General features: G+C 46.7%; 1 protein-coding gene across 6 annotated transcripts in view; it reads left to right on the forward strand.

Annotated features, from left to right (window-relative positions):
• LOC139277463 (engulfment and cell motility protein 2) overlaps positions 1-15,003 on the forward strand; it is a 175,585-nt gene that overhangs the window by 62,424 nt on the left and 98,158 nt on the right. For all 6 annotated transcript variants that reach the window (XM_070895946.1, XM_070895951.1, XM_070895950.1 and 3 more), the window contains one exon: positions 2,915-2,955. In XM_070895946.1, coding sequence (XP_070752047.1) covers positions 2,915-2,955 — 41 coding nt within the window. The remainder of the gene's footprint in view (positions 1-2,914; positions 2,956-15,003) is intronic.

Raw genomic sequence — 15,003 nt, forward strand, 5'->3', positions numbered from 1 at the left:
GCTACCCTCCAGTCCATAGGAACTGATCCAGAGTTGATAAACTGTTGGAAAATGACCACCAATGCATCCACTATTTCTAGGGCCACTTCCTTAAGTACTCTGGGATGCAGACTATCAGGCCCTAGGGATTTATCGGCCTTCAGGCCCTGGGGATTTATCGGCCTTCAATCCCATCAATTTCCCTAACACAATTTCCCGCCTAATAAGGATTTTCTTCAGTTCCTCCTTCTCACTAGACCCTCAGTCCCCTAGTATTTCCGGAAGGTTATTTGTGTCTTCCTTCCTGAAGACAGAACCAAAGTATTTGTTCAACTGGTCTACCATTTCTTTGTTCCCCATTATAAATTTACCTGATTCTGACTGCAAGGGACCTACGTTGGTCTTCACTAATCTTTTTATCTTCACATAGCTATAGAAGCTTTTGCAGTCAGTTTTTATGTTCCCAACAAGCTTCCTCTCATACTCTATTTTCCCCCTCCTGATTAAGCTCTTTGTCCTCCCCTGCTGAATTCTAAATTTCTCCCAGTCCTCAGGTTTGCTACTTTTTTTGGCCAATTTATATGCCTCTTCCTTGGATTTAACACTATCCAGAATTTCCCTTGTTAGCCAAGGTTGAGCCACCTTCCCCGTTTTATTTTTACTCCAGATAGGGATGTACAATTGTTGAAGTTCATCCACGTGATCTTTAAATGTTTGCCATTGCCTATCCACCGTCAACCCTTTAAGTATCATTCGCCAGTCTATTCTAGTCAGTTCACGTCTCATACCATCGAAGTTGCCTTTCCTTAAGTTCAGGACCCTAGTCTCTGAATTAACTGTGTCACTCTTCATCTTAATAAAAAATTCTACCATATTATGGTCACTCTTCCCCAAGGCGCCTGCACAACAAGATTGCTAATTAGTCCTTTCTCATTACACATCACCCAATCTAGTTGGTTCCTCGACATATTGGTCTAGAAAACCATCCCTAATACACTCCAGGAAATCCTCCTCCACCGTATTGCTACCAGTTTGGTTAGCCCAATCTATATGTATTTAAGAAGGGGATAGATAGATTTCTAGAAACAAAAGGCATCAAGGGGTATGGGGGGGAAAAGTGAGAATATGATGAGATGGAGGATCAGCCATGATCATATTGAATGACGGTGCAGACTCGAAGGGCCAAATGGCCTACTACTGCTCCTATTTTCTATGTTTCTATGAATTCAAGGCCCCATGTTGTTGACCAAGATTAAATACCGCATTATTCCTTTTCTTTTTTTCATTCTCTATAAACGCAAGGCAAGGGAGCATAATTAGGGTGAAGGTTCTCCCACACAAGGGGAATTTGTTAAATCAGAAGCTCACTGATGGGGGTTTCAGGCAACGAGCTGGATTTCAGCTATTGAACATGCTCTGCCTTGGAACAGAGCGAGACTATACTTTCATTGAAATCACAGATCCTCATGGTTTTTTAATCAAAATAGAATTTGTAGAGAGAACAGCAGGTGGTGGTTGGATGATGCTGCTTTCGATCACACCAAACTCATGTCTCAGTAGAATTAATCCCAGTGCCAGTACCCCACCTCTCCCTGGCCCCCCTCCCCCCACCCGCTCGAGTGCTGATGCTGGCTTTCCCCGCCTGCCAGACGCTCATGCCATCACTGCCGTCCCACCATCCTGAATCCTGATGCTGCCTCTCCCTAAGGAAGGGAGAAAGGCAATCAGCCATTTGCCTCCAGAGTGCTTCAATAATCATTCTATTGTGGACATGCCCCTCAACTCACGATCCCCTGCTTTGAAGAATAGTAAATTTGTTCCCCTGAAACTAAAATCAAGTAGTTTTGTTCATGTCTCCATAACTCTAAATCCTCCTTCGATCCTGAAAGGTGCCAATTGAACCCAAAAACGATTGCCCGCCTGAGTCTGTTGCAAATATCCATTCCACCGTGAGAGTTGGGCATGGAAATTTTCAAATGCCTAACCTTGCTCGAGGTTGGTACTTACACGGGTACAATCTTTTGCAAGAAGTGGCCACAGTGGAGAGAGGTGTGAACGGGTGGAGGGTAGAGAAGACACCTTCATTGGGATGCCTTGGCTGTGGGAGATGTAAGGTTCTCCCACCCTGGAGACCTGAACTATTGCACTCCTACATTTTGTGGGCCTCTCAAGCTCCCAACAGTCTCCAGTTACCATTTATTTGGCCAGCTGAAGCACCTTTCAACCTGGGAACATAAGAATTGCTAGATGCAATAGACCAAGGTCCATCTAGTTTGTCTTCTATCATCCTGGGATACAGTGATAATGGAGTTGTTGACTGATCATTGCAATCACACTTGTCAATTAGTCTTTAACCGACTCAGACATGAGGTGAGAAAAACCCCACTGGTGGAGAGCTTCAGGAACTATAGGTCCAAAGGCCCCCTTTCCCTCCCAAGCATGCTACTGTTGCCATGGAGACCACTGCACTGAGCCAGCACAGAACAGCCGCCCCTCCCAGGACCATTCATAAAGGCCAGGGTGTCGAGAGAGAAACTGAAAAGGGAGGGACAAGTCGAAGGAGGATTGAAAGCGGGCAGAAACCCGTGAATCAAACAAACAGGTGCTGGAGATAGAGAAACTGGAAAGGGAGAGAGATATCTGGGGGGTGGGTGGGGGGGGGGAAAGAGGGATAAATACAGAAACGAGAGAATCAAATGGGTGGCAGACGGAAATTGAGGTGGGGTGGGCCCTTGCATCTGTGAGGTGGCAGGAACCATAACTCAGTGTTTGAAGCATTGGACCACAGGAATCTATTATAGATGAACCAAATACTCTTGTGGTTTTGAGCTGATGGTGAAATGCTCTTTCAGTGTAACTGCTATAAAGTTTGATGTGATCTGAAATCTTAGCTGGTTGATTTGATTACTAACAGATAACTCTTTGTCATTTTCAGAAAAAGCCACTGATTGCAATTATCAGAGAGGTCTGCGATGGGTAAGTACTGTAGTGCCATAACAATACATGGATAAAAGAGGGGTCTGGTGCACTCAGTGATGCATTGTGGGTAAAAGAGGAGTCTGATGCACTCTGATGCATTGTGGGTAAAGGGTGCTATGGTTCAGTAGGTGGTGCATTGTGGTTAGAGGATGAGCAAGATAGTCAGTCTAGTTAATGGTGTTTAAGGGAGGAATATAAAAGAAAACAAACACTTGCATTTCTGTAGCATCTTTCATAACCTCAGGACAACCTCAGGACACCCAAAGTGCTTTACAGCCAATGAAGTACTTTTTGGAGTGCAGTCACTGTTGTAATGTGGGAAACATGGCAGCCAATTTTGCGCACAGTAAGCTTACAAAAACAGAAATGCAATAATGACCAGATAAAATCTCTTTTTGGTGATGTTGATTTGAGGGATACACATTGGCTGGGACACCGGGTATAACCATGGGATCTTTTAGGTCCACCTGAGAGAGCAGACGGGGCCTCAATTTAATATCTCATCTGAAAAGCAGCACCTCCGACAGTGCAGCACTCCCTCGTTATTGCACTGGAGTGTCAACCTAGATTCTTGTGCTCAAGTCTCTGGAATGGGACTTGAACCCACGATCTCCTGACTCCGTCAATATGGTACAGTACGAGGGATAACTGGTGTTTAAGGGTGGGATATAGGACCTGAAATTCGCCACCGTAAGCATCGATTTAGCTCCATTTTTTTGGTGTAATGCCATCCTTTTTTATATTTAAAAAAAAAGATTTTGAGAACCGTTTTTGTGATGTCACTTGGGGTCAAACCCAACGATAACGCCGTTTTTGCGAGTTTTCCCAATAAGGATATTTTTAAAGACAGTGCAAACTACCACTTTTAAAAAGCTTGCCTTACCTAGTCGAGTCCCATCGAAATCGATGCTAATGGAGCTACTGCAGAAACGGACTTGCATTAATAAGTGGAGTTTCCGGACCATGGAGCTCAGATTTACAATCTGAACTAAAGACATGTACAACCAGGGCAGTTATTTATGTTCTGCGATTTCTTCACATTATAGTCAATTCTTTGACGTCAATAAACACATTGGGAGCAAAACAGTTTTCACATCTTGAGGTGAAGTGGTAATATTTGGATGTTATCCTACGCAAACAGTTGCCTGAATGGATCAGCAATCAGAGGTTAACTTAATTTAGTCCCCAATCTGTCAAGTTCAACCTGACTAAGTGTGCGGCCGAGCTGACGTGTTGACTTTTTTGAAGGATCTCCAGGGCTGTTAAATGTAATCGGAAATAAGTGTCCAGTAGAGTCATTAACCGTTCTGTGCACTAAGTTTTCTATGTGGTTGCAATTTTAAACTGATTGAGGCATGTAACTGTTGTGTTTCACAACCTGAGGCATGTAACTCTGTGATCAATTTCCAGACCTACACTAAATCCCAATAACTTCAGTTTGACTACCCGCAACCGTCTCTCCCGCTGCCACCCCCCCCCCCCCCCCAATTCACCAGCATCTGGGCATGCACAGAGCGGGCATTATTTCTAACACACAAACATTTCTCTCCATCCTTAAAACCGATGGTATTTTAAGGCTACGCCCAAATTTAAAAAACTTTTGGCAAAACTTGGGCCTTATTTTTTTGGCGCTATTTCGGCATTAAAAATAATCGTCCGTTATTCGCAAATAGCGCCAACAAATTGAGCTATTTTTCAATGTGGAATTTTTAGCCCATGGTACAATCAATGTGATGGTGATTTTTGAGAGATTTGGTACAGAGTGATGTGATACATGGTGGGTAAGTGTCTGTAAAGTTGGTGGATAATGATTGGTAAGGTCGTACTTTGTACTCTACCACATTGGCCTGGAACTTGCGGCCAGTGGAGAAGCAGCTGGCCCGAAGTAAGCCTCGCACAAAGAACTCGCAATCTCTGTGTCGAGAAGTCCGGCTTTTCAAATTCAAATCAGCGCAGTTTGGTGGGATACCCAGAATGCAAGTTGCTGTCTAAACAGCCAATCAAAACGAAATTTCACAGGCAGCGAACAAGGAAGTGGGTAAACTCCAGAGAACAAGTAAAGATTGGGGCTCTCACACAGGGAAAAGGCAGACCTGAATAAAGATGAACAACCTTTACATAAAGTTTCTTAAAATATTTTAATTTTAATTATTTTTTCAGGACCATTACCTTTTATTTAGCAGTCAGTACGCTGTTAAAACCCCAGTTACACCTAATCCCTTTGAGTCTAACGGTTATTTAACAGCATAATTACTGAGGAAGAGACGAAGTTTTCGTCAGTTTCCTTGATCTGACAGATTACACTCATTACCGACTCTGGTGGGGTGGGGCGGGGTCACAGCGCAGACTGTGGAGGAGCAGTGAATGGCAGATCCCAACTTCAGCATTTCCACTTTAGGCTGCGCATGCGCTAAATCCTGAAGTTGCAGTCAGTTTCAAAGGCAAAATGATGGTGAATGCTGCCAGTTCGTCGTCATCGGGGCTGCAAATTCTGGGCCAGCATTTTAATGTGTACTGGAGTCATCTAATAATTATAGGGCTTTGCACATATACTGGCTGTAAATCAGTATTTCAAGGATAATCTTCAGATATGACTCTATCTCCATTTGTCAAGTGGTCATTCATCTCGGATGCTGTTTGTGGGAGTTTGCTGTGCAGATTTCTGGCTGCCTCATTTCCCAACAAAGCAACAGTTCTGCATCTGTCAGCGAGGATAGGTGTATTCTTCCACCCGTCAACATGTAGTTTGGGACCTAGAACGTCAGCCCCCTCATTGAGACACCTCTGAACTTATCTTTTTTTGATGTGGAAGTGGGTTATCTTCGACATGAAAGACTGCTAATACTATTCTAATATTTATAACATTCCACAAATCAATAGGTTTTTTAAATATTGACAATCCGGTACCAGAGGTATATTAAGTATATATTGTATCTAGATAAATGAATAGCCAATTAAAACAACCATAGACCTTAAGCTCTGGAATTCCCTCCCTAAACCTTTCTGCCTCTTTTTTTTCTCTATCTCTCTATCTCTTTTTCTCTTCCTCTCTTTTTCTCTTTTTCTCTTTCGCCTCTCGCTCCCCCCCCCCTCTCGTTTCCCCCCCTCTCGTTTCCCCCCCTCTCGTTTCCCCCCCTCTCGTTTCCCCCCCTCTCGTTTCCCCCCCTCTCGTTTCCCCCCCTCTCGTTTCCCCCCCTCTCGTTTCCCCCCCTCTCGTTTCCCCCCCTCTCGTTTCCCCCCCTCTCGTTTCCCCCCCTCTCGTTTCCCCCCTCTCGTTTCCCCCCCTCTCGTTTCCCCCCCTCTCGTTTCCCCCCCTCTCGTTTCCCCCCCTCTCGTTTCCCCCCCCTCTCGTTTCCCCCCCCTCTCGTCTCCCCCCCCTCTCGTCTCCCCCCCTCTCGTCTCCCCCCTCTCGTTCCCCCCCTCTCGTTTCCCCCCCCTCTCGTTTCCTCCCCCCCCTCTCGTTTCTCCCCCCCCCTCTCGTTTCTCCCCCCTCTCTCGTTTCTCCCCCCCCTCTCGTTTCTCCCCCCCCTCTCGTTTCTCCCCCCCCTCTCGTTTCTCCCCCCCCCTCTCGTTTCTCCCCCCCCCTCTCGTTTCTCCCCCCCCTCTCGTTTCTCCCCCCCCCTCTCGTTTCTCCCCCCCCCTCTCGTTTCTCCCCCCCCTCTCGTTTCTCCCCCCCCCTCTCGTTTCTCCCCCCCCTCTCGTTTCTCCCCCCCCCTCTCGTTTCTCCCCCCCCTCTCGTTTCTCCCCCCCCCTCTCGTTTCTCCCCCCCCCCTCTCGTTTCTCCCCCCCCCTCTCGTTTCTCCCCCCCCCCTCTCGTTTCTCCCCCCCCCCTCTCGTTTCTCCCCCCCCCCTCTCGTTTCTCCCCCCCCCTCTCGTTTCTCCCCCCCCCCTCTCGTTTCTCCCCCCCCCCTCTCTCGTCTCCCCCCTCTTTCTCTTTCAAATTTTGTTTGATAACTGCTCCTGTGATGATTTACTACATTAAAGATACTATACAAATGAAAGTTGTTGCTGTAAGTGTTAAGTGCAATGCCTGTATCTTTCTCCTCACCCCCACCCCGAACCTATCGCACTTTGCGTATAGTTCAGAAACCGCTGAGTCAGAGACCACACAAGAGAACCAGCCAAGCTCCCTGTGGCCCACTGCTCTCAAGACCAAACTATCCAGTGCAAATACAAAGCAAATTTGTTCCAGCCTGAAATCATTGAGTGAGTGATGGATGAGAATTGCTATCTGCTAGTTACTCCAGTAATCCCACGCTCATTAATGTCTGTATGTGCTTGTTCAGCATAACCCTAACCCTAGCCAATGTGCGTGGGAAGCTTGTTTTTCCATGCTGGTGAGCATTACTGAACATTAGTATCCGCATCTCTGGGGAAATCCCTCTCTGCGTGCTTCAGGTTGTGCTGCTCCTTGTCATTTCTAACGTAGAGTTTAAGGATCAGAAAAGCTCACTGGCCCTTGAGGCATGGGACAAAAGGTGGTTCAGACTCGGAAGCTGCTGAGGGTGGTCGCAAACCCGCAGAGGATTCTGGAAGACGAGAGAGGGAGGTGGAGGCCATGAGAGGAAATGTCTCGACGTTGGGAAGCCAAGAGACGGGATGATGAAACGGAGGCGGGCGGGGGGGGGGGGGGAGGGGGAAGACTGTGGGACGGTGGAAGGGGTTTGATAGAATGAGGAACTAGAGGGGGAAAGGGAGAAAGGAAATGAGGGAAGGTGCGGCAGTATGTGAAAGATGAGGTGGGAGATGAGGGAACAAAAGGTGGAGTGAAAGGGATGGAGTACTTCTATAGTTGGATTCTTTTCATTTATTAGGCATTAATCATAGAATGATAACATAGCACAGAAGGAGGCCATTCGGCCCATCATGCCTGTGCCGGCTCTTTGGTAGAGCTGTTTGTTTAATCCCACTGACTTGCTCGTTTCCCCATAGCCCTGTACATTCTTTCCCTTCAAGTATTTATCCAACACCCATTTGAAAGATACTATTGAATCTGCTTCCACCGCCCTTTTCAGGCAGTGCGTTCCAGATCACAACAACTCGCTGCGTTTATAAAAAAAAATGTTTCCTAACTTTATTTTGGTTGTGGTTCTTTTGCCAATCACCTTCAATCTAAGTCCTCTGGTTCCTGACCCTTCTACCACAAGAAACAGTTTCTCCTTATTCGCTCTATCAAAACCATTCATGATGTTGAACACCTCTCTCAAATCTCCCCTTAACCGTCTCTACTCTGAGAGCAACCCCAGCTTCTCCAGTCACTCCATATAGCTGAAGTCCCTCATCCCTGATGTTCTAATGAAGCTCCTCTGCACCCTCTCCAAGGCCTTGACATGCTTCCTAAAGTGAGGTGCCCAGAATTGGACACACTACTCCAGATGAGGCCTAGCCAATGTTTTATAAAGGTTTCATATATTTCCTTGCTTTTGTACTCTACACCTCTATTAATAAAGCCAAGCATCCCAAATGCTTTTTTAATAACCTTCTCAACTTATCATGTCGCCTTCAAAGACGTGTGTACATACACCCCCAGGTCTCACTGTTCCTGCACCCCCTTTCTATATTCAGCTTGGTTCTCTGCTGCAAGGTTAATAATGCAATAGAGAACCAAGCTGAATATAGAAAGTACAGAGGAAATCTAAAAAAAGGGAATAATAGAGGCAGAGAGAGTATGATAGATCACAGCAAGCATAAAAAGGACTCCAAAAGTATTTTATAAACACAAATAGTAAACAAAGGAGATGGACCCGAAAAAGGAGATCTTCATGTGGAGGCAGAGGGCATGGCTGGGGTAAATTGCATCTGTCTTCACTAGAGAAGGGAATGCTGCCAATGTAACAGTAAAGGCCAAAGTATTAGTCATCAAAAGCCTTTCCACCATCTACAAGGCAGAAGTCAGGAGTGTGATGGAATGCCCTCCATGTGTCTGGATGAGGTACAGCACCAACAACACAACAAGCTCATCACCATCCGGGACAAAAGTAATTGGCTTTTGGAAAAGTATTTGGTTCATGTTGCCTCTCCTCATTCTACCAAAATGTATCACTTCATACCTCTCTGTTAAGTTTCATCTGCCATGTCTCTTCCCATTTTACCAGTCTGTCTCTGTCCTGTCTGTTAGTATCCTCCTCACTGTTTACTACATTTGAGTTTCGTATCATCTGCAAACTTTGAAATTATGCCCTAAATATCCAAGACCATGTAATTAATGAACAGTGGTACTAATACCAACTCCTGGGGAACACTGTGTACTTCCCTCCAGTCTGGAAAAACAACCGTTCACCATTGCGCTCTGCTTTCTATCCCTTAGCCAATGTTGTATCCATGCTGTTCCTTTAATCCCATGGGCTTTGTGCTACTTTATCGAACGCCTTTTGAAAGTCCACATATACATCAACTGTGCTATCCTCATGAATCCTCTCCGTTACTTCATCAAAGAACTTGATCATTAGTCAAACACAATTTGCCTTAAACAAATCCCTGCTGACTTTCATTTAATAGCATACTTTTCCAAAAGCCAATTACTTTTGTCCCGGATGGTGATGAGCTTGTTGTGTTGTTGGTGCTGTACCTCATCCAGACACATGGAGGGCATTCCATCACACTCCTGGCTTCTGCCTTGTAGATGGTGGAAAGGCTTTTGATGACTAATACTTTGGCTTTTACTGCTCCATTGGCAGCATTCTCTTCTCTAGTGAAGACAGATGCAATGTACTCATTTACCCCAGCCATGTCTTCTGCCTCCACATGAAGATCTTTTTCGGGCTCACCTCATTTGACTATCTGTTTACTATTTGTGTTTATAAAATACTTTTGGAGTCCCTTTTATGCTTGCTGTGATCTATTATCATACTCTCTTTGCCTCTATTATTCCCTTTTATAGATTTCCTCTGTACTTTCTATATTCAGCTTGGTGCTCTGCTGCATTATTAACCTTGCATTTGTCATAAGCTCCCATTTTAACCTCTTTTAAGTTTGCTAAATTTTAACCAATTTTAAATTTTAACCAATTTTTGATTCCAATCCATGTGGGCCCGATTCCTTTCCAACTCAGTGACGGCCCTCTTCCAGTTAAGTATTTTACGCTTGATTGTTCCTTGTCCCTTTCTATAACTGTTCAAAACCTGAGGATATTCTGATCACTGTTCCTCAAATGCTCCACTTGCCCCAGAGCCAGATCCAGCATTGCTTCCTTCCTCATTAGGCTGGAAACGCACTGGTAAATAAAGTTCTCTTCTCTCAGGAAATATTTCCCCCTCTTTGTCCTTTACACAGTTGCTGTTCCAGTCTATATTGGGATAACTGAAGTCCCCCTTATCACTATTCTGTAGTTCCTTCATTTTTCTGCAATTTGCCTACAAATTTGCTCCTCTATCTCCTTCCCACTATTTGCTCATACCCAGTCGTGTAATCACTCTTCTAATTTCCTTAATTCTAACCAAACATACTCTTGTCTTTGGCCCCTCAACTACATCATCCCTCTCCAATGCTACAATAGTTTATTTGATCAATACTGACAGCCCCTCCTTTCTTTCCTGAATACCTTGTAGGGAGGAAGTTCCCAATCCTCCCCTTTGAGTCAGGTCTCTGTTATTGCCACTATATCAAAGTCCCATGTGGCATCTTGTGCCTGCAGCACACCAACCTTATTTACCACACTCTCTGCATTTTTGTATGTGCATGCCAGTCCCATCTTAGAGCACTTTGCATTTTCCCCCTGTCTGATCCTTCCTATTTCTGAACTATTCTTTAGTCTAGTGCTATTTGCCACTCCCAGTCCTCTGTGCCCCAGATTTCTCTTCTCGAATGTTTCATCCTGGTGCCCTCCCTCCTGCCAAATTAGTTTAACCCCTCCCCCACAGCACGCAAGGACATTGGTCCCAGCTCTGTTGAGGTGCAGCACATCCAGCTTGAACAGGCTCCTCCTGCCCCAGAACTGGTCCAAATGCCCCAGGAATCTGAAGCACTCCCTCCTGTACCATTTCTCCAGTCACGTGTTAACTGGTTTTATCCTACTATTCTTAAACTCACTAGCGTGTGGAGCTGGAAGTAATCCCGAGATCACTACCTTTAGTGAGGTTCTGCTTTTTAACTTTCTCCCTTGCTCCTAAAATTCTGCAGGACTTAAGCCCTTTTTCTTCCTATTAGTTCCTACATTGACCACGACTTCTGGCTGTTCCCTTTACCTCCAATGTCCGGCACCCTCTTAGTGATATCTTTATCCTGGCACCAGGGAGGCAACACACCATGAGCAACTCACATGCCTGTCTATCCCCTTGACTTTCAAATCCCCCATTACCACTGCGTTTCTACACTTTTCTGTACTCCCCTGTGCAGTCATTTGCCCCACAGTGCCATGAATGTGCTTCCCCCCCCCCCACCCCACCAAGCTTTCGTCACCAACGTACCCCCCCTCCCCCCAATGCTGCACGGGGCCAGTAGCCACACATCAATTGGGACGTCCCTTGCAGGTCGTTCACGAGCTGTTGCCTCTGAAAGGTATGGCACATGCAAAAAAAATTAGAGGGAGCACTGGTCATCACCCTCACTGGTATTCAGCCCAGCCCGGAAATCGGCACGATCCCTGGCTGAAAGACCGTCAGCAGGCCGGGGCCATTACAGGGAGCAGCGTGCAGCGGCATGCCACTGCAGGAGGGTGATTGCCGTGCAGGCAGGTACAGCTGGAACGGCGAGGTCGGGATGAAGGAGCGACAAGAGTTCGTGGAGCGATATGATCAGAGTCCAGGAGAGGCGTGAGTTCGGGCCCAGGGGAAGCACGGGCCAGCCCACACTGTGATATGTATGCGCACTAGGCCCGTGCAGCAGTGCTGGTCTCCAGTCGTCCTGGTTAATCCTTGCCACTGGACCAAGACCGAGCTCTGTCAAGCCCGTGTGGTGGCTGGGGTGCAATGGCCACCATATGTTAAAGAAATCCACACACAGGCACCTTCCACCCTTCAATATGTAGTTCAGGACCTGGAATATTAGGTCCTTCATTGAAACACCTGTGAACTCATCTTTTTTTGGCATGGAAGCAAGTTATCCTCGATATGAGGGACTGCATATGATGGTTCAGCGCTGTAAACATGGATTGAGAGTGCCACATTCCCAGAGGATTCATGCACTGGCTGCCTCTTCCAATCCTGCTGGATGGCCACCCACTTACTGAACTCTCGAGCTGCAGGGTGACCACCTCCTGAGATCCGCACTCCAGAAATTCTCAGCCTCCCGTATGCCCTGCGGTGACTCCAGCTGCTCACCGAGCTCAAGTTCGAGCAACTGGAGGCACTTCCTGCACATGCGGTTATCCATGATACGATGCGCCCTGGATAACTGCGCTGAATTTGCTCTTTGTTTCTTTTTCTCCTCCTTCTGAGGCAGTCCCCTGGAGTCGAGGATGACTTGCTTCCACACTACAATGAGTTCTCAGGTGACTGAGACCAATGCAGGACCTACAGTCTCTGTCACAGATGGGGCAGACGGGTGGGTGGGGTGCTTGATTTGTCGTGCGTTCCTTCCGCTGTTTGTACTTGGCCTTCGTGTGCTCCCGGCGAAGAGACTCGAAGTGTTCAGCGCCTTCCCGGATGCTTCTCCTCCACTTTGAACGGTCTTGGGCCAGGGATTCCCAGGTGTCGGTGGGGATGTTGCGTTTTATCAAGGAGGTTTTGAGACTGTCCTTGAAGGGTTTTCTTTGCCCTCCTGGGGCTCGCCTGCCATGACATACGTTTACAACAACAGCAACTAGCATTCATAGACCTCCTTTTATTGTAGCATAATTGGACCAAAATGGATGCCGATCCAAAGGAGGAGATATTGGGACAGGTGACTAAAAGCTTGGTGAAAGATGTGGGTTTTAAAGGAGGAGAGAACAATAGAGAGGCGGAGAGATGTAGGGAGAGAATTGCAGAGTGTAGGGGCTAGAGCTGCAGCTGCCGATTAGAAACATAGAAAATAAGAGCAGTAGTAGGCCATTCAGCCCTTCGAGTCTGTACCGCCATTCAATATGATCATGGCTGATCCTCAACACCATATTCCCGCTTTTCCCCATATCCCTTGATGCCTTTTGTTTCTAGAAATCTATCTATCTCCCTCTTAAATATATTCAGTGACTTGGCCTCCACAGCCTCTGTGGTAGAGAATTCCACAGGTTCACCACCCTCTGAGTGAAAAATGTTCTCATCTCGTTCCTAAATTTCCTACCCTGTATCCTGAGATTGTGACCTTGTTCTAGACTTCCCAGCCAGGGGAAACATCCTCCCCACATCCAGTCTATCCAACCCAGTCAGAATTTTGATGTTTCAATGAGATCCCCTCTCATTCTTCTAAACTCTAGTGAATACAGGCCTAGATTGTGGGATGGAAGGCGTGAGGAGACACAGGCCCAGAGTTGGAGGAACGCCGAGTTCTTGGGTGTCTTGTAGGGCTGGCGTAGATTAGAGACAGTGAGGGGCATGAAGGGAGTTCAACACGAGTTTGAGAATTTTAAATTGATAGTATTAGGGGACCGGGAGCCAATGCCAATCAGCGAGGACAGGGGTAATAGGTAACTTTTTTTGTCATGTGAGGCAAGAGGCCGCTGTGATGGAGAGGACATGGGATCCAAAGCTCATCAGGGCCAAAAAGGATGCAAAGGTTGCAAACAGCCTGGTTTAACCGCAGATAGTGGCCAAGGAGGGAGCTGGAATCACCGGCAAGGATGCAGAGTTTGTGAGGACCGAAGACAATGGCAGTATCCTGTGGTCCAGTATTTGTAAACTTGTCCAAGCCAGTGTAAAATGATTGGTTAATGTCTGTCTAATATCTACAGCAATAATTTCCAGCCTACATACAGTGCAGGATGTCCACCCCCCTCTCTCAAGGCTTGATATCTGATCTCCCCACTTGCACGGCTGTGTGATATTGCATGATGAGGGTGATTGAAGCCGCACTGGGGATCGGGTGGATGGTACACCAATATCTCAGTGACTGTAATCGTCTTCTGTGATTAGCTGCAAGGGGCCATATTGTTAGATGGATGAGGTTGGAATATTACTCGCCTCAGAGTATTGATCACTCCTTTTACGGGGGCGGTGGGGTTGGAGAGTTTGATGATGAATTTGAGACCCACAGAAATAAGTTGCCGAGGGCCGTGCGGCTCTTTGTCGGCCGGCACGGGCACGATAGGCTGAAATGGCCGCCTCCTGCGCTGTAAATTTCTGTGTTTCTATAATGAAGCACTAGATTGGAAGTTGCAGCTGGTGTGGGTGATAGAAATGTCACACTGTGTGTTGGGAAGTCTGAGGTTAATGTATATGCTGTGGGTAGGGCAGAGGGAGCATTACTCTGTGTATTCCACCGTACTCCAATTAGCCACATGGGTCAAGCACAGAGCGAAGCTCCCTCTGTCGGACCCTGCACTTTGACCCCACCCTCTGAAGAGGGAGGGACAGAAATGAGCCACTGTTTCCAGTCCTGATCACTATTCAGTAACTCCACCTGGAAGGGCATGTCTGGGTGGCTAGCTGTGCTTTGGATCAGGTTCTGTTATGATGCATGCCATAGTGGAATAGCCTGCCACTCACTGTCCTGGCTTGCACCTAAAGAACGATTATATCAGGGGGAGATAGGCAACTGTGAATCTGTATCTCAACACGAGTCAGCACCTTGTGGGGGGAGGAATATTTAAAATGATTGCCGTATCTTTCCCAGTGGAGGCTTTGTATCTTGACTGGTTTGTGATTGATTGGCACTGTGCATGTGCAGACAGCCGACATATGGGATATTTTAATCACATCCACACACAGAATGAATGACCGCACAGAGCTATAAATAGCTTTGTGGTTGTGAAAGGAGGCAGAAAGACACATCTGACCCAAGAGTACAGAGTAATAGTCATTATTATAGTCATAACCGCACAGGAGGAGGCCATTTGGCCCCATCGAGTCCATGCCAGCTCTCTGGAGCAATCCAGTCAGTCCCATTCCCCTGCTCTACCCCCGTAGCCCTGCAAGTTTATTTCCCTCAAGTGCCTATCTATTTTCCTTTTGAAATCATTGATCATGTCCGCTT

The sequence above is a fragment of the Pristiophorus japonicus genome, chromosome 12 (genome assembly GCF_044704955.1).
Source record: "Pristiophorus japonicus isolate sPriJap1 chromosome 12, sPriJap1.hap1, whole genome shotgun sequence".
Classification (NCBI taxonomy): domain Eukaryota; kingdom Metazoa; phylum Chordata; class Chondrichthyes; family Pristiophoridae; genus Pristiophorus; species Pristiophorus japonicus.